This window comes from Gracilinanus agilis, chromosome 2 (assembly GCF_016433145.1).
Source record: "Gracilinanus agilis isolate LMUSP501 chromosome 2, AgileGrace, whole genome shotgun sequence".
In the NCBI taxonomy this organism is placed as follows: Eukaryota; Metazoa; Chordata; class Mammalia; order Didelphimorphia; family Didelphidae; genus Gracilinanus; species Gracilinanus agilis.
The window spans coordinates 507,683,745-507,711,260 of NC_058131.1; the positions used below are offsets into that span (position 1 = coordinate 507,683,745).

General features: G+C 42.5%; 1 protein-coding gene across 1 annotated transcript; it reads right to left on the bottom strand.

The window, feature by feature from the left end:
• Positions 1–1,221: 1,221 nt before the first annotated feature.
• On the bottom strand, positions 1,222–27,249 carry CHGA (chromogranin A). The gene is made up of 8 exons (XM_044662143.1): positions 27,204–27,249; positions 26,034–26,080; positions 19,219–19,312; positions 18,568–18,636; positions 10,908–11,009; positions 7,510–7,962; positions 4,542–4,990; positions 1,222–1,305 (listed from the first exon to the last, which is right to left on the bottom strand). The coding sequence occupies exons 1-8, from the start codon at positions 27,247–27,249 to the stop codon at positions 1,222–1,224; spliced, it is 1,344 nt and encodes a 447-aa protein (XP_044518078.1).
• Positions 27,250–27,516: the final 267 nt, after the last annotated feature.

Here is a 27,516-nt window from a genome sequence, read left to right on the forward strand (position 1 = left end):
TTTTGAAGGCCAGATATGGCTCTTTCTGCAGGAACCATAAAGTCAGTTTTTTTTTTTCAGGTGCTATTATGGGAGCGCGCACTTTGTGCACTGTACGGCTCTCACGAAATTACATTTTAAAAAATGTGGTGTTTATGGCTCTCACAGCCAAAAAGGTTGCCGACCCCTGTTATAGAGAGATAAGAAAAGTGTGACTCAGAGAGGCAAAGTTTTTCCCATTAACCTCAGAAATGTGACCCAGTACTCCTCTTTCTCTGAGGGGATTGCTGGTGCTACCTCACTGAAGGACTTGACCTTTTTGTAAACATGTCACCACATCTTTCTGGCTCACTCAGTACAAACCAGATGAATGTGTGACTCTCTCCACTCAATTCTGCAGAAGACAGTGAGTTATTACGAGGGCATGAGAGTGAGAGATCATGTAATTCATTCCTCTTCATTTTACAAATGTGGAAGCTGAAGATGAAAGAAGAGACTTTTTCCAGTATCACACACCAAAAAATAAGGGAAGGAATTTTAACCTAAACTATTAGTTTCAAGGCAGAAGGGGAGTAAAGGCACAGGCAGTTGGGGTTAAGTGACTTGCCCAGGGTCATACAGCTAGGAAGGAAGTGTCTGAAGCCAGATTTGAACCAGGACTGCCCATAGCCCTGCTTCTCTATCCACTGAGTGACCCAGCTGCCCCAGCTTTTTCATTCTAATTCCAACATTAGAATGTTTTCACCTATACCACAGGAGCCAGCCCCCAATCTAAAGAGAGAGTCCAAAGAAGAAGCAGGGAGTCCACTGGAGTTTTATTTTTCCTTAGATAAATTTTATATAGAATATATTACAGTCAGTAGTCTTTGACTTTAATCCAAAGAGAACAAGTTATTGCAGTTGTATTCATTGGACCTAACAGTGTAGGGAAAACTTTCTAGAAAAGTTGTCTCATTGTTGTCTTCAAATGATAAATGTTAAGAAACCAACACAAAGTGCAAGAAGAGGCCTTAAGGTGGGATAAGAATGTGGATGGGGTCAGAAACTCAAGAAGTGAAAAAGCATTTTTGCAAGTGCACAAGTGGCATGGGGGGGGGCAGACTGAGAATGAGGGTCCATCAGGGTCACTCTCTCCCTGCCTAAGCCCTCCCTGGTCCATCCTTATTTGAATTAGGAAATGAAAAAACAAAGTGAGGAAGAGTGAATTTCTGGGCATTTCCTGGGATCTCAACAGTCAGCCCTCTAGCCCCTCCGGAGCTCATGGAGTTTGTGAGCAACCTTCTCCAGCTCTGCCTCTATAGCTGCCAGACTTTCCAGCTCTTGGTCCTAGAAAACACAAATGGAAAAAGGAAGTCAAGTCCATCCGCAGGATCCCTTCTGTAGCCCTAATAGGTTGTAAGAAGATGCTACTCTGAGAGGAACTTCCAGAAGTCATGTAATCCAGCCTTCAGGTAAAACTATACCTAATTCATATCCATCATATCAGAGCCGGGCCCTCATTTCCAGAGCAACAGGAAATGTAGACACAATTTACATTTGCTATAAGTAGAACCAACCTTAGCACTCCCTATTCTGACTCCACTCCTTAAAGTTGAGAATGATCTGGGATTGAGTCTCCTTTGATTTGGAACTGAATGAATAACCCTGGACAAGTAAAAAAAAATGGAGTTTGTACATTTTGCACTTACCCCCTCATAGAAAAAAGGTAAGCACTTTGTAAACTTCAAGGCATTATAGAAATATGAGCTGTCATTATTATGAAAAAGAACCCTAATCTCCACAAACTATGGGACTTTGGTACTTAAAAATGACCCTTTTTGAAAGTAAAAAGACCTCTTCCTTGGGGAAGAACCCAGGATGGTGTAGTACATGGGTGTCACACTCAAAACTAAGGGCCACTAATGCACACTTAAGGCACCTGAATGCAAGTCTTAAAATGTAATGTTATCTGTGTCGTCTTGTTGTTAATTTTATTAACTATTTCCCTATTACATTAAAAAAACAACAACAAAAACCACTAACCTTCTATCTTAGAATCAATACTGCATATTGGTTCCAAGTAAAAGGAGCTGTAAGGGCTAGGCAATGTGAAGATTTAAGTGTCTTGCCTGAAGTCACACAGCCTATTTTGGTGTCTTTATCTGTAAAATGAGGAGGGGGGTGGAATGGACTTGATGGCCTCTAAGATCTCTTCCAACTCTAATGATCCTGTGATCCAGCCAAGACTAGATGGAGCAATATTGATTGTCTTTGTTTATTTTCCCCTCTGATAGAGCCCAAGTTTATAAATAAATTGCCCAGCAGCCAGGATTAGGCTTTGAAACTGTGTCTGCCTATGGTATAGGGATGTGTGGAAGCACTGGATTCATAAGCTTTCTTAGGTCATCTCATTAATCTCACACCTGAGGTATGAGTCCCATTTACAGCAATCCTGATGCCTCTTAGAACTTCAGCAACAGGAGCTTTGTGATCAAAAACAATAACCTCTGTTTCGACATCTTTGTTAGGGGAAGCTAGGCGGCACAGTGGGTAGAGCACCAGTCAGAAGGACCTGGGTTCAAATTTGACCTCAGACACTTCCTAGCTGTATGATAAGTCACTTTACCCCTATTGTGTAGTCCTTGCCACTCTTCTATCTTAGAGTTGATACTAAGACAAAAGGTAAGATTTTAAAAAATGTATTTCTTACACTCCATCAAAATCTGCCTCTTTTTAACTCGAGATCAGAGGATTTTAGAGTTGAAATCAGGGGTCCTCTAGTCCAACTCCCTTTTACAGATGATGAAATTGAGATCTGAGGTGAAGTAACTCACCCTTTCATCATACAGAAAACGTGGCAGAGCTGCAATTCAGAATCCCAAAGCCTTTAATTCTAATCTATCATTCTTTTCATTATATCTCTACCCCCATGGTCCCAGTTTGGCCCCTGGGGGCCAAGCAAAACGAAACCAGTCCCTCTTTCCCATGGCAACCTTCAGACAGACTCCTCCCTGAGGACCCAGACATGGTACTACAGTCACTCAACCTAGTGGGGGAGAGGAAGCTAACACCCAAGAAACAATTAGGCAGTAAAGTCTGTTAGGTCCTGAAGGAATTTATGGATGGACAAGAGCCACGAAGCTGCAGTGACTAGGGAATGCTTCCTAGACTGCTGGATTTGATCTATATCTTTAAGGGAAATACTCTTCTCTGCAAGCTGATATGGCTTTTGGATTCTATTTGTTTTGAACTAATTCTATTCCATCTCTAGTATATGTATAACCAATAGCAAAGTGTTAACCATTTCAGGGAGGAAAGAGAGGAAACCCAAAATGTTAGTGAATGCCAAAAATTGTTTTTACATATAAGTGAGGAAAAGAAAAAATATTCATTTAAAAAAGTTTTTCAAAAATCTAATCCATCTGGCTCCTTCTTACCAAAGTAGGTAATTGCCTTCTCTGCCATTTAAAGCCTTGGAATTAACTAGATCTCTAAGTGCTAAATAACTTACTGTGGGCTACATAGCCAGTAGATGAGTCAGAGGTGACACCTAAACCCAAGTTAGAATTTAGGATGTTAAGCTGGTACCCCTAAAGCTGAGTTTTCTGTTCACTAAACCAAGCTTCCTCTTCAGAGGAGTCTTTTTCCTTTAGGGACTAAGCTTATTCCTACAACCTGTGAATACCCTTGCCTAAAACTGGAATAGATCCTAGTTGTTCCTCGTGAGCCAAGAAAGTTATTTGCTGAGGTAGCAATACCTTGACTTAAATATCTAGAAAAATCACCTGTTCCTCTGGGAGCCTACCCACTCCGTAGAGATTGAGTCCAACAAACTCCTTTTACAAATGAGGAAATCAAGTCACAGAAATTGAGTTACTTGTCCTAGGGCACAGCTAGTGAGAAGTGGAACGGAATCCCTTGAAACCCTAGAATCTGGTTGTTGTGGGTTTTTTTTTTTTTTTTTTTTTTTTTACCCAGCTCTCTGGGCCTTCTTAGGGCTAGAATATTCTCTCTAGCCCAGCACCTACCACAGGACTATAAGGCACTGACATCAAGGTCTTATCAGAGCCTTTTTCTCTAGAAGCTTGTCCTACTGTGGGAAGAGCCTTTTTAGCCCAGATTCTCCTCCCCTTCATTTATAGGCAACATTGGTGCAGAAGAATGTTAAGGAGCACCTGGGAATAGAGTCAGGAAGATTGATTTCAAATCAAATCCAGCCTCAGATTCTTACCAGCCGTGTGACCTTGGGCAAATCATTTAACCTCTGTTGGCTTCCATTTTCTTAAATGAAAAATGGAGCCTGCCGCTCCAGAGGACAGCTTATTTCATAGAAATGGGGGAGGATAATTTAGAGCTGGAAGGAAAGGCTAACTCCTTCTACAGATGAGAAATCCAGGGTGCAAAGAGATTAAGCGTCCTGTCCAGGGTCACATAGTTGGAACATGGCCGGAATTCAGACCTGCCCAATGGGCTTCACCTGTATTTTAAAATGTGTTTGCTCTTGGGTCCCTGCTCTTCCTCACCCATTCCTTTTTTCCTCAGTCCCCCCAAAAGATCCATCCCTGCTACTCCGTTATACCAACCTCTGTTCTTCGGTTAGCGCTTCCCTCCTCCTCCTTCTTCTCATCTGGATCACCCCTGAGAGAGAGAGGCAAGCCTGCCTCAATGCTGTCCTCTCTGGAGTGAGCTTTCCAGGTTCTCCTTGAGAGCCCCATGGGGCTCCCAAAGTCATACTTGTGGGATCGGAAGGAGAGTTTCATGGAGTGGTCCGGCTCTTCCTCGCTGTCACTCTCCTCCAGCCGCTTCTTGGCTGTCAGCTCTCTGGCTAGCTCATCCATCTTGTTCCACCTCTTGGAGTCATCCCATTCCTTGGAGAGTTCCTCTTCCAGTTCCTGACTCTTGCCGACCCTTGGGCCGAAGATGCCTGCAGCAGGGGTTGAGTCCTCCTCAGAACGTCGGCTCAGACCCTTTTCCTCCTGGGATCTCTCTTCCTCTTGCCCAACCTTCCCTTCTCCATTCAGGTCTGGTTGACCTGAAGTTGATAGCATAGGACAAAGAAAAATATCTGATTGGAATGTGTCTCTGGGGCAAATCTTAAATCTCAGCCTATTCACTGGCTAGGTGAAATTTTGCTAAAAATCTTCTCTTGGGTCCCTTATCTGCTATAGGATTATGGACGAGGTCAGTGTGGGCAGTGACGAGGTCAGACCTGAACCCTGTGTTATTACCACATACCAAATCTAGCAGGGTTGTCCCTAACTGGGGCAGATTAAAAATGACACATTTGGTTTGCCAACTTAGTTCTAAATAAATTCTTTGAATTATTGAATTCTGAATAAAGTCTTTGAAGAAGAGAGACCCTTGAAGAATCCTTCAAAGAAAAGGAGACAAGCATTTATTAAACACCTTCTAATATCTCATTTAATTCTCACAAAAATTATGGGAGGAAGGTGCTGTTATTATCCCCATTTTACAGATGAAGGAACTAAGGCAGGCACAGGTTAAATGATGTGCCCAGGATCATGTTACTAATAAAGCTATGAGGCTGGATTTGAACTCGGGTCTTCCTGATTTAAGGGCCAATGCTCTATCCACTACTGCACCTGGTTGCCTCCATCTCTTTTAAAAGAAATGCAAGTAAGAATGAGAGGAATCCTTATTCTTTGTCCTAATATTTCATGTTCTGAGATCCCTTCTAGTGCTGTTGCTGTTCACTCACATCTGATTCTCTGTAACCCCCATGTACCACCACATGCCAATACTGTCCATGGAGTTGGGTTTTTTTTTTTTAATATATTTTTAAACCCTTAACTTCTGTGTATTAGTTCCTTGGTGGAAGAGTGGTAAGGGGGGTCAAGTGACTTGCCCAAGGTCACACAGCTGGGAAGTGTCTGAGGCCAGATTTGAACCTAGGACCTCCCATCTCTAGGCCTGGCTCTCAATCCACTGAACTACCCAGCTGCCCCATCCATGGAGTTTTCTTGACAAGGATATTGGAGTGGTTGGCCATTTCCTTTCCAGTTGACTAACAAACAGATTAAGTGACTTGCCCAGGGTCACACAGCTAGGAGGTATCTGAGGCCAGATTTGAATACAAGTCCTCCCACCCCCAAGCCTGGCGCTCTATCTACCCAACTGCTCTGCTGGCTACTCTATGTGGAAGGGTGGTAAGGGTGGGCAATGGGGGTCAATTGACTTGCCCAGGGTCACACAGCTGGGAAGTGTCTGAGGCCAGATTTGAACCTAGGACCTCCCATCTCTAGGCCTGGCTCTCAATCCACTGAGCTACCCAGCTGCCCCTCTGCTGGCTACCCTAAAAGCATATGCTGCTGCCTTGTTGATTTCTTCAACTTTTTTTTTTTATGCATGCATTTCATCTTTTTGCATTCACGTTTTATTTTCTGAGACCTCATCATGATTCAGAAAGAGCACTGAACTTGGAGCCTGGAAACCTGGGGTTCCCATGATGGTTTTAATACTTGTTAGCTTTTTTGGGGGAAAGTAACTTCGTTTGTCTGATCCTCCATTTCTTCATTCGTGGAATGGGTACAGCAATACTTTCATGACATACCTCAAAGTTATTGTAAGAAAAGCACTTTGTAAGTCTTAACATGCTATCAAAATGTTGGCTTTTTTGTGAGTCATTTATAGCATCTTAGATTGTCAGCTCAAAGGAAACTTAGATCTCATGTAATCAAATGCCCTTATTTTATAGATGAGGACCTGAGGCCCAGAGAGGTTGACTTGCTCAGGGTTACCTAGCTAGTAAGTGCTAGAACCAGAATTTGAACCTAGACCCCCTTACTCCAAATCTAGTGTTCTTTCTGTGCTGTTAACACTGCTGTTTTAGTGGAAATAATATTGATAAAAATAACTGCTGTTTTGGTAAGTGCAAAGTACTTTACACAATTTCATTTGATCCTCATAAAAATCCCTGAGGTAGACACTTGAGAGATAGGATGTGTACTTCTTTGATTTTGGTGTCTTCATGTCTGTCTTTTTTAAGATCTCTTACCTTCTGATTTAGAATCGTACTGTCGGGTCCAAAGCAGAAGAGAGGTAAGGACTAGGCAATTGGGGTTAAATGACCTACCCAGGGTCACACAGCCAGAAAATGTATGAATCTAGATTTGAACCCAAGACCTCTTGTCCCCAGACCTGGTTCTCAATCCACTGAGCCATGTAGCTTCCCCATTTAGGTCTCTTTATTTAAGGAACCATGCACTGGGCTAAGAATTAAGAGACCTAGATTGAAGCCACAACCCTGATCCTTAATATTTAGGTGACTTTAGGTAAGTAAGTTAACTTCTCTAGACCTCACTGTACTCATCTCTAAAATGAGAACAACATTATTGTGATCTGTGATGTGAACTATCCAAATTAGAGCTCATCTAAGCCCTGGAACCAACACTAGATCTAGTTGTAAATTCACGGAAAGGGGATTCATGGTTTTGTGTCCAGTAGCAAGCAAATATATAGCCGGGGATTTACTGGGAGAAATAGGGTTACCCTGGACCACAGGACACCTAGCAAGAGCTCTGCCATACATACTATCTTGCTTGGAAGTCTCATTCTCATCAAGGGGTGGGCTGGTACTGAATGGGCCAGTGGGATCTTCTTCATCCGACACTTCTTTATTTCTCTCTTGGGCTGGCTGAGCTTCCTCTTCCTCCTCCTCCTCCTCCTCCTCCTCCTCTTCATTTGCCACCTCGTCTTTCTTGGAACTTGGTTCCACCTCTTTGAGATCTCGACTCTCCTGAGAATCTCTGGAGCGGTCCTTGCTGTCTTCCTCCCTGGGCTCCTCTGTGGTGAGGCCACTGTCCAGGGTGCTATCGGAGCTCACATCCTCGGAGGACTTGCTGATCTCGTTCCTCTCAGAGGCCTCCCTGGCTCCTTGGGGCTTGGTCTCTTTGGGCTCAGCTTCTCTTTCCTCCAGGCTCTTTTCCTCATTAGACTCAGCAGCATCTTCAGCAGGTGTCTCAGGGGAGGCACCCCTCGATTCCCCTACAAGATGGAAAAAACAGACCTTGAACACAAGCGTCGTGGTGACCCAGCAGACTCACGGGAAGGTCTGCTTCAGGGAGTCAGACCCGTCTTCCTGCGTGTCATTCATTCCCTCCCCATTTACGAAGCAGCTCAGGGTCAGTACAGGATTTAGAGAAGCCAGAGACCCCGCTCTCAGATTATCGCAGTTTATACCCTCTGTCTGGCTCCTGGTCCGAGCACTAATGCCTAGCCTAACCTTTGCAGCCTTACCTGAGTCATCTCACACTACCACTACGGCGCCTTTCTGAATTACAAAGAGAATTGTGACATGGTTCATTCTGCATGGATTAAAAATGGACAGCCTGTTGTAGTGGATAATGGGCTGGACTCGTAGTCTAGAAGAGCTGATCCTACCATTGACACTAGCTTTATGACGCTAGCCAGTCGCTTCTCTTCCCAAGAACTTCAGTAAATTTCCTGGGATTTATTCAGTATAATAGAGGGGTTACATAATCTGCCTTATAGTTGAGGGTGTCTTCCACAAACTTAAATGGGCAAATCCCTTATTTACATATGAATTAAAACCAAGCCATTATTATTAAATCCCTCACTTAAACCATTAGATGATATAATGGACTGCATCTTAGATAGCATTGACTGGCAGAAAGAAGCCTGACCTAGAGACCAGAAAACTTTGGCTCAATTAATAATAATAGAATTTACATAGCATTTTCAAGTTGGCAAAGTATGTTACAAATATGTCATCTTCACATCAACCTTGGAGAGGTAGGAGCTGTTATTTTTCCCAATTTACAGAAGAGGAAACTGAGACAGACAGGTTAAGTGACTTGCCCCATGTCCCACAGGTGTTATCTGAGGCTGGATTTGAATTCAATTCTTCCTAATTCCAGGGCCATCCAATTATCCACTTCATGACCTAGCTGCCTAATCCCTTTGTTGAAATGTCACCTGTCTTGAACCAAGTCACTTAACCTTATGTATTGGGGACAATATTCACAACTTCATATGACTGTTCTTTGGTCAGTGGCATTTGATTTGACTAGTTTGTCTTGAGGGGCAGCTAGGTGGTGCAGTGGATAGAGAACGGGGCTTGGAGACAGGAAGATCCTCTTCCTGAGTTCAAATCTGGCCTCGGACACTATCTCTGTGACCCTGGGCAAGTCACTTATCTCTCCTCGACTCAGTTTCCTCATCTGTAAAAGAAGGAAATGGTGCCACTCCAGTGTCTTTGCTAAGAAAATGCCACAATGGTGTCACCAAAAGCTGGCAACAACAAAGAGTTTGTCTTGAGTCTCGTTGGGAGGGGGATTGATTAGTGAAAGCACCTAATTAAAAGTTCTTCATTAAAATTATAAAGTCATAGGATCCTAGTATTGGAAGACACTTCAGAAGCTAATCTAGTCCACCTGGTAACTAAAGCAAATCTTAAGTAAGTTGCTGCCCAGCCTCCTCTTAAGACCTCCAGCCTTTCAAGGCAGTCCATTCCACTTTTGGTTAATCTAATTGCTAGAGAAGTTCTTCCTTCCACTGATATGGCTTGGAAACATTTCCTTTCCAAAGAGAGCGTTCCTGCAAGGCTTCCTTGGAAAGCCTATGCCACCTTTCCTCACAGGACATCATTAAAAGGATCAAAGAGCTCGAAGGAAATGTAGAGACCATTTACTCCAACCCTGTCTGCCATTTTACATGGGGGAAACTGAGGCCTATAGAGATGAACTCCCATGTCCAAGCAAAGTAGAGCCATTTTGACCTAGGCCTTGCCATGGTTGTCCCGAGGGTCTAATGAGATAATGTCCGTAAGGTTCTTGGCAATGTCTTTCCAAGTGGAGGCAGCAAGTTGATAAAGAACTGGCCTTTGTTGAAGACCTGCCTTGACCCCTCCTCACTGCCATCCTGGACAAGTCATGTCAGCATCTTCTCAGCTACAGAGTTGTTATTGTTTGGCATTTATTAGAGGGATTTCTTTACCACGATTGTAGATCGAGAGCTGGAAGGGACCTCTGAGGTCAATTAGCCCAAGTCTCTCATTTTACAAATAAGGTAACTGAGGCGCAGAGGACGCGAGTGACTTGTCCAAGGCCACATAAGCATGCCCCTTAATTTCATTGAGCTTCAGATAATTCCTCCGTAAAATGAGAAGGTTGGATTACGTAGTTCCCTACACCAATAAAACCATAGGCTTGGATCCTCACCTGTTCCCCAAATGATGGTCAAAGTTCATGTTTTTAAAGACCAGTCCTGCCCCTTTCACTCCTCTATTCAAGAACCCCCAGTGGCTCCCTATTTCCATTAGGATAAAAGACAGATGCTTTTGTTTGGCAAATGTAAGGTATTATTATCAATTAAAAATATGACTTCAGCCAGAGAGATATTATGAGAAGGAGCTAGGAAAAGGATTTTGGCCCTGATCCCACCCCTAAATAGTTGTGTGAGATGAGATTTGGCAAGACCCAAGTGGTCTCTTCCAGCCCTGATTTCACCATGGGGTAAATGCAAGGTTCTTTCTAGCTGAGCTGGAGCAGACAACCGCCCACTTCCCTGTAGGGACCTAAAGAGGAGTTTGGAGAGAGTAAATTAAGATTTAAAGTGCATAGACAAAGTGCATTTTTGGCCAAGCCTGAGAAAATGGCAAAGGCCTAACAGAGGGCTGTCCCTGCCCCGGATTAGGCCTCATAAGTAAGCTCTTTGACCCTGAAAAACTCTCTAGTGTCTGGAAAGATGATCCCTATTCACTGGGGAGCTTGGAAACTGTTCGGCTCAGTCCTTGCTGACTCATCAAGGCCCAAATCCCAGCCAAGTCCCCACGGCCACCTCTGTCCCCTGGGCCAGAAGGCTGACTCAGCGCACCAGAGACGCTGCTCAGAAAGAGGAGGTCGGCCAGAACATCTGCGTTTGTCCCCATTCTGGCGCGTTCCGGCCAATGCAGTTGGTCTGGTACTGACCCTTCCCCGTGGTCTCCTCCTCCCGCTGGTTCCCAAGGACTTCAGAAAGTTCCTCTTCAAAGCCTCGGTCTTTCTTTTGCTGCTGGGCTCTCTCACTGGCACCTGCGTTGGGGAAAGAGAGAAAGAAAAATCAGCTCCTTAAAAGAACAAGGTTTCAGCCTTTCAAATATTTGAGATGGAGAAAAAAGCAAGAACTTCAGTTTTCTCATCTGTAAAACAGACCCAAAGATTCCCTGTCCAATCACGTCATAGGGATTATATAAGGTAATAAAATGGGGAAAGAGTGTTGGATTTAGAGTCAGAGGAGCTGTATTCTTTTTTTTTTTATTATTATTCTTAAACCTCAGGTGTTTTTTAAATTGAATTTTATTTTTTCCAATTACATAGAGAAATGATTTTTGGTTTTCTAGCATTTTGTGATTCAGATTCCTTCCCTCCCTGAGGTGATAAATAGGCTATTATAGATTATGCCAGTGCTCTCATGCAATCCATATTTCCATATTCCCCAGGGAGGATCTGGATTCTAATCCCAGGTTTATCAGTACTCCTTTGACATGAAGCAAGTTAGTTTCTCTGGATCTTAGTTTTCTCCTCTACAAATAAAGAATTTGGACCTGCAAGGTCTCTTTCAGCCCTAAATCTAAATTCAGCTCTAGATCCTATTGCAATAACTTCATTATTTTCCTGTCTGCCTCCTGTCTCCCTTCCCCTCCCTCCTCATTTTCCCCACAGCTATTGAGTTAATGTTCTTTTTAAAAATCTCTAACATTCATTAAAAGAAAATTGAGTTCTGAATTCTCTCCCTCCCACTCACCTCTCCCTTACCCATTGAGAAGGCAAGAAATGTGATATCAATTATAGATGTGAACTCATGCAAAACAATTCCATATGAGCTATGTTGCGAGATAAATAAAGTAAAAAAAGTATGCCATGCTCTGCATTTTTCTTGTATTATTGAATTTCTGAGAATAGCTAAGTCACTTAGAATTGGGCATGGTACAATATAGCTCTTACTGTTCACTTTGCATCAGTTCAGGTAAGTCTTCCCAAGTTTTTCTGAAACCATCTTGTTCATCTTCTCTTATAGCACAATAGTGTTAAATCACAATCACATACCACAACTTGTTTAGCCATTCGCCAGTTGATAGACAAAGTTAATATTCTTGAAGTCCAGACCTGGACATATTCTTCTGCCATTAGGACAAAATGCTTCTGTTTGGCATTAACATATCTTCACAACCTGGCTCTGGGATTAGTATGCATCAATCCTCTTCATGTCCTCTATTTTAGCCAAACTGGCTCACTCGATATTTCCCCAACAGAATATCGTCTCCATGCCTTTGCATAAGACGTCCTTAGTGCCTAGAAGGTGCTCCCTCCCCTCTTCTGTGTCTTAGAATCCCTGATTTCAAAGACCATTTCCTACAGGAAGCCTACCCTGATCTTCTTTCCAGGACCCTCCTCTCTGAAATTACTATGTATATACTTAGTTATTCCTTGTCCTGGACACATATTGTTTGAGTTCGCCAGACTGTAAGTTCTTTGAAGGAAGAGATTATTTTGACTTTGTCATTTATCCTAAGTGCTTAGCACACAGCGTCTGCTCAATAAATGCTTGTTGAATACATGAGGTCACAAAACTACTAACAGACTTGGGGCCCAAAACATGCCCTTTGCTCTGAGATTTTTGGATTCTATGATGTTAGAATTAGACCCCAGGCTTGCTGACACCTAATTCAGGGCTATTTTTCACCCATTATGACCTGCCATTCTTCTAAGTAGGGAAAACCAGTTCCCATGGTTGGGAGGGAGCTAAGAAAGGGGCATGGGAAGAGTCTTAAAGAGAAGAGAAGGCCATGATATGAAGTCCATTGAACCAGAAATGAGACCCCAGACAAGGAGATAATAAGAAACTCAGAAAACCTCTGATTCTCAAAGAGCAATGCCAAAGTCAGAGGCATCAGCAAAGGGGGATGGAGAGTTGGGGAGCCTCTTTAGGAAGGGTCATAACACTCATGTTCTCCTGGAAGCTACACAGGAAGGAGCAGAGAACCCTCCTAGGACTTTAATCAGCTCCTGCTGTGCCAGCATTTGGGGGGCTAGGCAGGAAGAGAGTCCAAGGCAAGGACACACTAGGAACAAGGCATCTCTAGGTGGGAAGCCCAAGATACATCATCCACTTCCATCTGAGGATCAAAGAGTCAGAGAGAGCTTGTTCTAAACACTGCATGGAACCACAGGACGTTGGAACTAGAGGAAACTTTGGAACATGTTAGCTCTGGAAGGAATGTTAGGACTTACAAAGGATACTAGAGATGAAAAGGACCTGAGAATATAGAATGTTAGCATAAAAAACATTAGAACACAAAGGCCCCCTTAGAATCTAGATACAGCTTGTTCAGCCATTCCCCAACAGATGGGCCAAATTAGTGTTAGGCAGGACCACATCCCTCCTCTACTCAAGAAGCACATAAAGAGTGGGGCAGTGGGGCGACCCAGTGCATGGAGAACCAGGCCTGGAGACAGGAGATCCTGGATTCAAATATGACCTCAGACACTTCCTGGGCAAGTCACTTAATCCCCATAACCATTCTTCCACCTTGGAACTAATACATAGTATTGATTCTAAGATGGAAGGTGAGGGTTTAAAAAAAAACCCAAAACCACATAAAGCATAGTATGTTGGAAGCTAGAAGAGAATCTACCTTCAGGGCAGAGGATGGACTTGGGCAGGTACTCCTTTCATTCAGAGCCCAAGGGCAGAAGTGAAGGGTCTCCCAAATGACCACCCAGGCCCCACATCCCAGGCAAATCCTTGCTCACACTTGAGCTCTCCAGAAAGGGGAATTTTAGAACTTTACAAAAGGGCAGGCCTATAAGCGTACTGGAAAGAACATAGGGTCTGGCGTTTGAGGACATCAATTCAAGTCAAATTTCTGCTACTTATTGTGTGACTTTGGACAAGTCACTTCACCTCTCTCAGCTTGAGCTTCCCCTTCTGTGAAATGAGACGACTGTAATAAATCATGCATAATATTCCTTATGGACAGCTAGGTGGCACAGTGGAGAGAGGGCAGGGCCTGAAATCAGGAAGATGACTCACCCTGAGTTCAAATCTGACCTCAGACACTAACTGGGTGACCTTGGGCAAGCCACTTAACTCTGCCTCAGTTTCCATATCTATAAAATGATCTGGAGAAGGAAATGACAAGTCACTCCAATATCTTTGGCATGAAAACTCTAAATGGAGTCATAAAGAGTCAGACATAACTGAAAAATAGCTGAACAATATCCCTTTTAACTCTAAATTCTATGATCAGAACAGTGATCCAATCTTGATTGATGACACATGTTAAAACCAGTGGAGGGGGCAGCTGGGTAGCTCAGTGGATTGAGGCCTAGAGAAGGGAGGTCCTAGGTTCAAATCTGGCCTCAGACACTTCCCAGCTGTGTGACCCTGGACAAGTCACTTGACCCCCATTGCCCACCCTTACCACTCTTCCACCTACGAGCCAATATGCAGAAGTTAAGGGTTTAAAAAAAAAACAACCAGTGGAAATGTGCATTGGACATGGGGGGAGGTGAAGGGGAAAGTAAAAACATGAATTATGTAACCATGGAAAATTTTTCTAAAAAAATAAAATATTTAAATCTAAAGAAAAAAAAAAGAATAGTGATCCAAGTTACATCTGTTCTAAGCTAGAAGCTACACTGAGGATAGAAGGCTACCCCTTTTAAAAGAAGGTGTGGATGGAGAGTAGCTAAGTGGCTCAGTGGATTGAGAGCCAGGCCTAGAGATGGGAGGCCCTGGGTTCAAATCTAGCCTAAGACACTTCCTAGCTGTGTGACCCTGGGCAAGTCACTTAACCTTCATTGCCTAGCCCTTACCGCTCTTCTGCCTTGGAACCAATCCACAGTATTGATTCTAAGATGGAAGGTAAGGGTTTAAAATAAAATAACAATACTCCATTGGTAAGTTATCTCTTGGTAGGTAAATGGTCATATTGAAAGTGGCTTCTGTCTTTAGGAGACAGGATATCTGCCAGCACTATAACTGTGGAAATAAATTGTCCTGTAGTGCCAGTGTCTCCACTAAAAACAAATTTATTCCCAGAGACCTCATTTGGTAAGCTCTTCCTCAATGATGTCAGAAAGGTGAGATAATAACAATAATAGGAATAATAGAGATTTCTATAGAGCTGTCAAGTTTGCAAAGAACTTTATATCCATTATCTCATATGGTCCAAATGTCTACTGTATGAGGTTCTACTGTTATCTCTATTTTATCTCTATTTTACAGATGAGGAAAGTGGGGTAGGAGATATTAATGACTTGCCTGGAGTCAACAAGGCCAATAGTCTGAGGCAAGATTCCAATTCAGATTGTCTCAACTCCAAGTCTAGTATTCTCACACCTAGTTAGCTGCCTATAAAACTATAATGTTTGATTAAAATAGAAATGGGGGACACAGATCTGTACATAAGGATCCCTGAAGGCCACACATTGACTTGGTTGTTCATTGTAATGTTATCTCTGTTCTACTGTCTTTTTGTTTATTTGTTTAAATATTTTCCAATTACATTTTAATCTGATTCTAGCAGCCCTTTGAAGTGTTGTGGTGTCATATGCTTGTGTTTGACACCTCTGCTATTAGAGGGTGGGGAACATATAGGATATGTGGAACAGAAGAGGACCTTCTATGGAACACCTAACACCGTAGACCCTAGCAAGAAGAACCACAACTTCTAGGTGTGTTGGGAGTGTCATGTATAACTTATTGGTAAGCAAATCCCCCTTGAAACCTTTTATTTAATGGAGACCTATATTTGGATCAAGACAGAAAATGGTATTCCCAAGGTGGGATGAACCTCCAGAGTGGACCTATGAGAGTCTCAAGATAGGATGAGCCTCCAGAATGGACCCATGAGAGTGACTCAAGATAGGATGAGCCTCCAGGATGGACCTATGAGAGAATCTCAAGAAAGGATGAGCCTTCAGAATGGATCTACTACCAAACTGGGCAGCTAGGTAGCACAGTGGATAGAGTGCCAGGCCTAGACTCAGGAAGATCTGAGTTCAAATCCAACACTCAGACCCAACTCTGTGACCCTGGACAAGTCACATAACCCCATTTGCCTCAGCTTTCTCATCTGTAAAATGAGCCAGAGAAAGAAATTGCAAATCAACTCCAGTATCTTTGTCCAGAAAAACCCAAATGGGGTCATGAAGAGTTGGACACAACTGAAACGACTGAACAACACTAGCAGGAAATGAAAGTCTTTCTGGCTGTGTCATGCATGGGCCAGAAGCTTCAGTGTCCATTATCAATCTCTCAGAAAGGCTCCACTCAAGTGTCACTTTCTTGATGAGTTCTATCCTGCCCCCCATCCTAGTGGAATGTACTGTAAATGTACTTTGCACATTTTTTTTTTACTAATCTATGTCTATGTTGTTTCTTGGCAAGGAACATGATAGCCATTTAGATGAGTGAAGGCAATAATCTTCTCCCTGCTTCCAAAAATAAGGAAACTTCTTGAGAGTGATGGGCCTGTTTTCAGATTTGTGTATTGCAAGCCTTACAATGCTAAATAAATACTTGTTGAAAGAACAAATGGATGAACGGATGGACGGAAATGAAATCTTACTGCCTATGGAATAATTCTTCCTTCTGCTTTATATCTTAGACACTGTTGGCAAATTCAAAGAAAGGCCATATGGGAGAGTGCACAGAAGACTTTGAGTTTAAATATTGACCTGCTAAACTGTGTGACTTTGGGGAAACCACTTTCCAGCTTAGAGAGGCTGTGATTCTGATTCTACTTCTTATGGAAGAGGAAACTAATTTGTATTCTCAACTGTCAGTCATTTTGCAGTCACATGAGTGTCTGATGATACGATTCAGATAACTCTCTGGTATTCCTGTGCTGGCTCTCCAAATTATCAGCTTTCAGAATGGTCTTTGGGCTGAGCTGGGGACTTCCAACAAAGTCAGAAGCAAAGAACCACTCTGATAGGTTCTCACTTGCTCATTCAGATGGGCTAAAGGGGCAGCTGGTGACTCAGTGGATAGAGAACCTAGAGATGGGACGTCCTACGTTTAAATATGACCTGACACTTCCTAGCTGTGTGACCCTGGGCAAGTCACTTCATCCCAATTGCCTAGCTTTTTTTTTTTCTTTTCTAACTTGGAATGAATACACAGTATCAATTCTAAGACCGAAAGTAAGGGTTTTAAAAAAAGAAAAAGATGGACTAGAGGAACTACTAAACTTCTCACCCCTAGACAAAACCCTGGGAAATAGTAACAGATTAATTCGGTTCTGCCAGACTTCAAAGAGTGAAAACTTAAGTATGCACTCAGGGAACCATGAGAAACCCTGGGAAAGAGAAATTATTTCGAGAACACTGTTATATAAATCATTGTCCTAGCACGGAGAAACCTTCCCTGAGTGGGAACCTGGCTTGTTCTCATAGTAAGTAAGACTTCCTCATAGTAAGATCTGGGGTGGCAAGGAAAGTGAGGTCACAGGGAGCCTTCTGACTGCAGTTTAATTTGTGGATAATAAGGGAAGGAAAACTCTTTGTGCTTTAAGTTCCCCACAATTAAACTGAATGTACTTCTGGAATGACAGAGGTGATATAATCGCAGAACTAGACTGAGATCCTAGAGAGTGACCTGGCATAATGTATAGAGTACAGGACTTGGGGTCAGGAAGACCTGAGCTTAAATTTGATTTCCCACATTTACTAGTTTTGTGACTGAGCAAACCACTTAACTTCTTTGGGCCTCCGTTGCCTCATCTATAAAATAAGAGAATTGCACTAGACAGCCTCTGCTATTCCCACCCAGCTCCATAGGATCCAATATGGTCTTATGACTTGAGTTCTTGCCTCAGCTCTGCCAATAATATGTGACCTTGGGTAGGTAATTTCTAATATTTTGGCCTCAGTTTCTTCCTCTACCAAATGAACGGTTGAGCAGATAATTTAAAAGATTTTTTAAACTCCAACATTCCACGCCTTTGCGTTCTAAGTCTGTGTGCCAAGATTTCTTGTAGCTCTAACTTTCCATGTTATATGCAGCCTTCCTGTTCTGACACTCTAAATTCCATTTTTAAAACCCTTATCTTCCATCTTAGAATCAATAATGCGTAGGTCAATATATAATTAATATATATCAATATATTATATAATCTCAATATATATTATGTATGTAATCAATACTGTGTATATCTATATCTATCTATCTATCTATCTCTATATATCTATAAAATACTATGCAGTATATCAATACTGGGTGGTAAGGGCTAGGCAATGGGGGTTAAGTGACTTGCCCAGGGTCACACAGCTAGGAAGTGTCTAAGGCCATATTTGAACCCAGGACCTTTCATCTCTAGCCACTGAGCCACTCAGCTGCCCCCTAAATTCCATTTTCTAACATTCTGTGGTTCTTTATTCTAATAGTCTATCTTCTAAAGATCCCTTCTAGCTCTAGTTTTCTCTGATTCAAAGGTAATAATCATACACGAGAAATATAAGGCTCCCTGGATTCCTGCTTTGCTTAGAAACAGGACAAGCCAAACTCTTATACATATATAGAATTAATTTCTCCCCACCACAGGGATTGTCCTCCATTATATATGAAATAGCTGTAAAATACCTTGGATGGCGAGTTCTTGGAGCTCTTTCAGCAAGTTTTGATGGCGGAGAATTGAAATGATCCTTTCATCTGCAACAACAAATCATTGTCATGGATGGCTTCCAGCAACCAGCTGAGTAAGAATTCCCTCCATATGATCATCTGCCCACAACATTCAACAGCAGGGCCCAGTCAGATGTTGTTTTAGATTACATTCAGAACCATCCCAGGCTCCTAGATTTTATTGTGAGCTTACCAAAGAGATCTGACACAAAGTTCATTCATCCATCCATTCATAAATACCTTGTAAGTGCACAATTAGCCTTGGGCAAACACCCACTCAGAGGTTCAAGATCTTCAAAGCAGGAACAATTTTTAAAAAAAATAAAACTCTTACCTTCCATCTTGGAATCAATACTGTATATTGGTTCCAAGGCAGAAGAGTGGTAAGGGTAGGCAATGGGGGTCAAGTGACTTGCCCAGGGTCACACAGCTAGGAAGTGTCTGAGGCCTCCCATCTCCCAGGACCTCCCATCTCCAGGCCTGACTCTCAATCCACTGAGCTACCCAGCTGCCCCCAGAAACAGTTTTTGTCAAAATCCAAATCCAGAATTTGTCTCTCCCCCCACTCCCATCCACCCCATTCCACCTCCAACCAGACAGTAGAGATACCTCCTCGAAGTGTCTCAAAGCAGTCCTCACTGATGGGCAGTGGGCTTGGTTTGGAGAGGGTGTCAGAGATGACTTCAACAATACACCTCATCACCTGGGTGGGGAGAGAGAAGGAAGGAGGAAGGGTTGGGCGAGAGAGAGAGAGAGAGAGAGAGAGAGAGAGAGAGACAGAGACAGAGACAGAGACAGAGACAGAGACAGAGACAGACAGAGACAGAGAGAGAGAGAGAGACAGACAGACAGACAGAGACAGAGACAGAGACAGAGAGAAAGAGAGAGAGAAAGAGAAAGAAAAAGAGAGATTAAAAACTGTCCCTGGCCATGATGTAGTAGAAGAAACCATGCCACTATTTTGGGGATAGATATGTCTGGAGATCCAAGTCACGCAAAGACTTAGAGAAAGATTTCATTTTGGCTTAGTCACAGATTTATACTTCATAGCTAATCAGCATTTACTTTCTTTTCTCCAACTGTCAGAGTGATTCTAGAATCTGTGAAAGGGCCATGGGTCCTTCTCAGTTTTGTTTGGTTCTGTTTATAAAATAACATATTCACAGTTTCAGAAACTGTGTATACTTAGCCTGAAAAAGTGGAGGGTGATGAGAGGGAGACAAGATTGCTGCCTTCCAAAGCTGAAGGGTGATTGGGTAGAAGAAAAAGTAGGTTTTTCTGTTACTACAAAAGGTCAATGAGTGGAAATTCTAGGAAGGATTTCTTTGACTTATTTATAGGAAGCTAGATTGTATATGGGTATATAGTACACCATACTTGGAGCCAAGAAGACCCAAGTTGAATCCTGCCTCTGGCACTTATTAGCTATGTGTCCCTAGACAAATCACTTCACCTCCATCAGCTTCAGTTTCCTCTTCTGTAAAAAGGGCATAATAATAGAACCCACTTCACAGCAGGGTTATTGTGGGGAATAAATGAGACATTAGTACGAGGAAACTAGGTGGTACAAGTGGATAGAGTACTATCAGGAAGACCTGGACTCAAATCTAGCCTCAGACACTTATTAGCTGTAGGATCCTGGGCAAGCCATGTAACTTTTTGCCTCAGTTTCCCCATCTATAAAATGGAGATGATAATAGCACCTACCTCCTATGGCTATTGTTAGGACCAAATGAGATAATATTTATGGGGCTCTTTGCAAACATTAACATCCTATATAAAAGCTAGCTGTCTTTTTTTTTTTTTGGTTATTACAGATGAGGAATCAATTCTAGTGAGGTTAAGTGATTTGCCCAATTACACACACTAAAAGACAAAACTGGAATCCAAACCTCCAACTCCAAATGCTCTGGTGTTTTGCAGTATAACTAAATGCAAAGTGCTGAGGCTCCGCTATGGAGGCTGGCCCAATTCCAAAAAAGAAATCCAATCTGAGCAGCTGGGTGCTGAGTAAACAGACCAAATAAAAATGGAAGATGGATTTGGGTACTTGGAAAATTCTTTACCTTCTTCAAAATTCTCTATTAGAAGGAGACTAAGAGCAAAGGACAAACCCTTTTCAGGTTACCATGAGGCAGAACCTCCAAATAATTTGAGCTGTCTCAAAGTGGAGCTGGCTGCTTTATAAGATAATGTATCCCCCATGATCAAAGGACTCAAGCCAAGACTAATGACCCCTCATTGAGGATGTTGTAAATGGCATTGGAATTTGGCATTCCTTTCCAGCTTGGAGAAGTTGTGATTCTGATTCTGATTCTTCCTGGGAGAGAAAACTAATTCGCATTCTCTGCTGTCAGTCATTTTTCAGGTCAGTCATGAGTCACTGACGGTGCTATTCAGATAATATGTTTGGATTTAGATTCATATGCTGGGTGTACAAATGAGACAATTTTAAGAACAATTTTTGGACAATGCTGGGTTGGGGACTTCCAACAAAGTTAGAAACAGAGGATTGACTGTCTTTGAGGGAATGGCTAAATAAGTTGTGGTATATGATCATGATGGAATACCACGGTGCTATAAGAAATGACGAGCAGGTTAATTAAAAGAAACAACATGGAAAGACCTACATGAAATTATGGAGAGTGAAATGAGCAGAACTATGAGAACATTATATGTGGCAACAGAAATATTATTTGAATTGACTTGTGTGTGTCCACCCAGAGAAAGAATTGATCAATAGAAACGAGCAAGACATAGTTTGATATATGCATATATCTTTTTGTCAAATGATGCCTTCTCTAGTGTGGGGAGGAGGGAGATACTTGGGAATTTTAATGCAACGAACAAATAAGACAAAAATAGGGAAAAAAGAAATTCTCACCTGCTCATTAAAATGAACTAGAGAGTTAGTAAATACTCACCCCCTCTTTAAGACAAAACCCTGGGAAATAATAACAGATTCATTCAGTTCTGCCAGACTGCAAAAAGAGTAAAAGCTCAAGTATATGGGGAACCATGAAGAACCTCTGTGTGTATCCTACACTGGAACATGGTGACAGGAAGAGGTAATGGAAAGAACAGAGAACCAAGAGCCAAAAGACCTGACTTCAAGTCCTAGCTCTGCTATCTACTGATTATGAGGTTCTAGTCAAGTCATTTCAGTTCAAAGAACCTCAATTTCCTACTCTGTAAAATGAGAGAACAAGACTAGATGATCTATAAAATCTCTCCCAGTTGTTTCCAAATTGTCTCCGATTCCCAGATTCTCTCTGAGCTAAAGGGGGCCACCAATGTTAATAGGTTCAATTCCCATCAAAATAAATGAACCTAAGAGACATCATGGTATTTGAGAGGTAGTATAGAGGAGTGGAATGAGGACTGGCTCTGGAGGCAGAGGCCTCCAGTCTGAATCAGCTCAAAAAGTCATTTACCTTCTTTCTACTTCTTCATCTGTAAAATAGAGGTGATGATAGCACCTACTTCCCCAGGTTATTGTGGGGATAAAATGAGATATTTTTAAAGTGCTTTGCAAGCCTCCTAGTGCCATATAAATGCTAGTTATTTATTTTAATGATGATGGTGACCATGATGATATTTTTTTTATTAATTTTATTTTTAGTTTTTTTTTAAACCCTTAACTTCTGTGCATTGGCTCCTTGGTGGAAGAGTGGTAAGGGTGGGCAATGGGGGTCAAGTGACTTGCCCAGGGTCACACAGCTGGGAAATGTCTGAGGCCAGATTTGAACCTAGGACCTCCCGTCTCCAGGCCCTGCTCTCAATCCACTGAGCTACCCAGCTGCCCCTCCATGATGATACTTTACTGAACTTGGGACTCAGAACTCCTGGCTTTGACCCCTTCCCAGCTCTTACACTAACTGTGCAACTTAAGCAAATTAGTCAATCTTGCAATACATCAGTTCCTTCATCAATAACAGGGAGGTAACACTACTTGTACTTTCAGCCTCATAGGGTAGTTGAGAAGAATTCACTTTGTGGTAGCTAGGTAGGACAGTGGATAGAACACCAGGCCTGGAGTCAAGAAAAGCTGAGTTTAAATTTGAATGCAGATACTTACTAACTGTGGGACCGTGGACAAGTCACTTAAGCTCTGTTTGCCTTAGTTTCCTTAATTGTAAAATAGTAAAAGTACCTACTTCAATGAGTTATTGTGAGGATCATTTGAGATAATATTTGTAAAGCTCTTGGCACATTACCTGGTACATAGTAGGTGCTAGAAAATGCTTATCCCCCTCTGCTACAGTGACTGGCTCTAGAGTCATAGGACATGGCTTCAAATACTACCTCTGATACTTACTACCAGTGTGACCTTAGGGGAATCACTTAGCCTCTCTCAGCCTCAGTTTCCTTATTTGTGAAATGAGACAGTGGAGCTTGAACTAGATGGCCTCTGAGGTCCCTTCAGGCTCTATAGCTGTAATCCTATGATCCATGCAATGCTATAGAAATAGGAGCTGGATTTGTTATTCCTATAAAACCATCCATTCAGGATCTCTAGGTATATCATAGGTCGGGGGCCAGACCTGAAAGGTAAGTTAGCTATCCCCTGCGATTTACTCTGACATTCCAGTATCCAGAGCATCTGTTAAATAGGGGAGCAGGAGGTGCCTCTCTTCTGTAAACAGCAGCAATGAGAAGAGGAGAGACTAAAGGGACACAAGGCTACATCTGCATTATGCCAAGACAACCAGGCAAAGAAGCCAATGATCACATTGACTGGGGGAGCCAATGAGCAAATTTTGTAACCTTCAATACAGTATTTTTCAACCTTCAACATAGTATTGTCACATAGCCAGGGCCTGATGAGCCTATGAGGACATCTAGGAACATGTCCCAATGTCCCGCACACAATGGATGCCTAGGGAGCTGTTACTGACTGCTTAGCTCAGCTGGCTATAGGACCTCTGCTCTGTTTTCCAGGAAGTGATTGTCAAAGGAGGTCCTGAGTGTCCTCTTTTATGGAGCTCTCTGAAAGCAAGATCTGCCTTTCGTTGAGTTATTTTGCATTGTAAGTGCTAGCTAGACCATGGACACCTATTAAATATTAGTTGATGATAACAACTGTTTCTGAAAAAAATAATTTGTTATAAAAAGACAGGTAGTGAGGAAAGGATGGAAGGGGCACCGTGCTGTGAGTCAGGGCACCTGTGTTCTAGTCTCACTTCTGTTACTAATTCTCTGCCCTCAGCCAAATTCTTTTGCCTTTTGGAAATGGGGTTTCTCATCCGTAAAAATTTTTTCTCTCAAGCAGGGTTTTAAATTCACTTTGGCAGTCTGGTGAAACCTATGAAATTATTCTCAGAATAATGTTTTTAAAAACTGTAAATTTCAGTGAGAAGTGAATACAGTATGTACTGTATTCACTTACTAGATAGATAGATAGATAGATAGATAGATAGATAGATAGATAGATAGATAGATAGATAGATAGATATAGATAGATATACTGTATTCCAAACCAAGTTCATAAACCTGAAATACATTGTGCACCTCAGGATAAGGATTGCTAACATTCTATGTTCTAAGGCATTAATTATCCCACTCTGACATTCTAAGCATCTATATTTCTATGATTAAGAGCTCTGGGGAAGAATGGGTAGCCAATGGGGAAGGTATAAATTAGTCGACTGAAAATCAAGGAATCCAAAGTAAGTCAAAGCAGGAGCTATAAGGCAGTTTATAAGAACAATGACCTAGAAATCTTTCGGATACTTGGAGCCAGTGATCTTTGCCTTTTCCTGAGTGATGATATGTTGAAAAGACACTAGACCTATAGTCAGAAGATGTGGGGTCAATTTTCAGTTCTGCTCTTAATTAGCCAGGTAACCTTTCAGTTTGCCCATGTATAAGATGAGGATAGCTGTATTTACACTACCTGCTTCACAGTATTTGTAAAGATCAAATGAGCTGCTGTGTGTCAAGTATTTTGTACCTCTAAAGTACCATTATAAATGTCAACTATTATTATTGGCTCCCTAATGGAGTATTTTGTAAAGCAACTAAATGGGGGAAAAAACAACTAATGGAGATTTATATTGATCTAAAGTGAAGCTTGAAATGAGATGAAGTTTGGAAACCCAATTCTGATTTGATCCTGACTCATAACCATGTATGTAAGTGTGTATTGCAGGCTGCTCCAAAACATTATGAGGGAAATGCACTTCAATGTGTTTCCTGAAATCAGTCTGTCTGAAATACCTTACTTCCACTGAAATTGTATCTCTTAGTAAAATGGGACTTTGAGACCAACATCTACAAAGTGACACAAATGTCCTATAACCCAAGTCTGGGTTTTACTCAAAGAAGTAGCAAGATTAATGGTCTGAGTACTTATCACTTCCCACTTTAGGAAGTGAAGGAGATGGAGCCATAGCAGGCTAGATCCCTAATGGAGCTTTCCAGAGACCAGAGTGAGAAGTAGGCTGAGAGCAGGGACCATTTGCAGTTAATTTCACAAGGTCTGTTTCCATGGCACAGTGGAATAGTATTGAATTTGGGGTCAGAAGATGTGGGTTCAAGCTCTGTCATTTGCTCCCTCTTTAATCTTGAGCCTCTTAACCTCTCTGAGTTTCAGTTTAATCATAGGTTTAAATGGGGAATGGATAGACTAGATGACCTCCAAGTTTCTTTCTAGCTGTAAACCCATCTTTTTATGAACACAGAATATTTATTCAAGAAAAATCATTTTCCTCTCTCCAGTCCTTTTTTCAAGTAGAATAGAAATCCTGAAAGGAATGTTAATATCCAGAGAGGAACAAGCAACTAAAGCATGTATAGAATAGGTGTACAAATGGACTAAGTGGTGTTTGGGGTCCGTTGGCCACCTGTGCTAACATCATTACACAAGTATCTTAGTCCAGTTGTATACAAGGAATTCAGCTGGACACAAATAATTCAGTTGTACAAATTGTATGGGTGTAATTGAATATGTGATTAGTTTTAGCTGCACATTTGCACTAGTTCAATTTTAGATTATATTACTTCATCTGTATATGTAAATAATTCAGTTGTACATACAATTAGCACAAGGCTACACATGTAATCATTTCAGTTGTTCAAATGCATTGTATGCATTGTACCTTTAACTATTTCAGTTGCCTATGTGACAAGTTTAGACTAAACCAGGCACAGATATAGCTTCACTACACATCCACATCAGTAGGTGCCAAGGATTCACACAAGATGGTCAATAAGAGTTGTGTTAAACAAACTGGAGAAAGAACTCTTTAGTATTTTCCTTTGCCGAGTAATTTGAGTGTGAGAAGTTATCGTTTTGGGGGTCTTCAGCTTTCCTTTATCTAACCCTGTGACCATGAGTTGACTATAACCATTATTAGAGATCCAAGCACCCACTTAATGCTTTCATGCCCAGAGGTGCACTGAGGCTCTTTTATGTGCCTTACCTTAGTATCACTTTTATTTGCTGGGCTGTTCACTGGGAGTGCAATGACTGGAAAAGAAAAGAAAAGAGGTTACTCCTCCTGAGCTAGATTTATGACATACAATCTCCCTTTTATTTGGGAAGCAGGGACAACCCCAAGTAGAGATCTCTCAACCCAGCTGCTCACTTCTCTCCTGATGCAGGTTCCAGAATGGGCTCCCAAACCCTAGGTTGGGGGTGGGGGTAAGAGATTCTTCGCTACAACTCTTAATTCCACAACTAATGTTTGTACTCTTCCCCCAGAAGGTAGATTTTCAGGGAGATTAGGGCAAGGGAGTTTTCACAATCCTTTCCCCCAGGCCAGAAAGGTAGAACTGTCCTGAAAAGTATCAATCATTCTACTGTTTGGACAACTCCCAGCCCTGATGCAGGTCTCCTGGGCACAAATAGGAGGGTTCCCAGATGGCTCAGGAGACCTCAAGGCAAGTGCCAGGAAAACAAAGCCAGCAATTTAGCTAGAAGAGGGTATGATAAGGAGAAGGGAAGGGATGCAAGAAAAAGGAGGAAGACAGGGAAGGAGGGTGATGGTAGGGTGAAATGGGGAAGAGGTGATGGAGAAAGAGAAAGAAACAGATTGAAAGATGGAGAAGAGAAGAATATAGGGAGAGATGATGGAGAGGGAGAGAGATATAGTAGGAGAGAGAGATGAGGAAGAGAAGAAGCGAAGGAAAGGAAAAGAGAAGCATAACTGAAATCTCCCTGAGCCCTTCCCCCAACTTTGCCAATGACCTTGACCAGCATCAGGCTCTGAGCCCGGGGTGCAGTGGGGGTAAACCCCAGTGGAGAGCACAGGAAGGCAGCAGGGACGCCCCATCTCAGGGCCTCATTTGCAATAGCAGACCCTTATCCTGGACCTTAGAAGCGGAACCTCAGCCTTCGGTTTAGACAAGGGAAAGGGGAGTGCGAGAGGGAGGGTTTAGTGGCCCGAGTCGCTGCCTCTGTCCATGGTGCTGAAGAGACCTGGGCTGCAAGACAGCAAGACAGCCTCGCCTGCCGCCTGCCCCGGCTCCCAGTAGTTCTAGGCAGGAGAGCGGCTTGGGTACCGCTGAACCTCTCCTTTCTATCCTGCCATCCACCCCCGCCAATCCTTACCCCCATATCCTGCCTTCTCCAGTCCAGTCTCACTGCTTACCTTGCATAGCCGAGCCCAGCAGGAGGAGGAAGGCGGGAAAGCTCATGGTGAGTCCTGGATCACAAACTCGGCCTGGAATTGACCTGTGGACCTGGGGGTGAAAAGTGCTAGAGGTTCTAAAGACTTTGGCAGCTGACGAGAGGGAGTGGGGTGGAAAAGAAGACAAATTTATTGCTATTTTTAAGCTGCCTCGAACGACTGGAGGAGAGGAAACCTGCCTGGCTCTCTCAGAAGAGAGGGGCAGGGGGCAAAAAACTGTCAGAGAATTGGGGGGGGGGATGGCGACGCCTTAGGCTGTCTCTTTGCCTTTTTC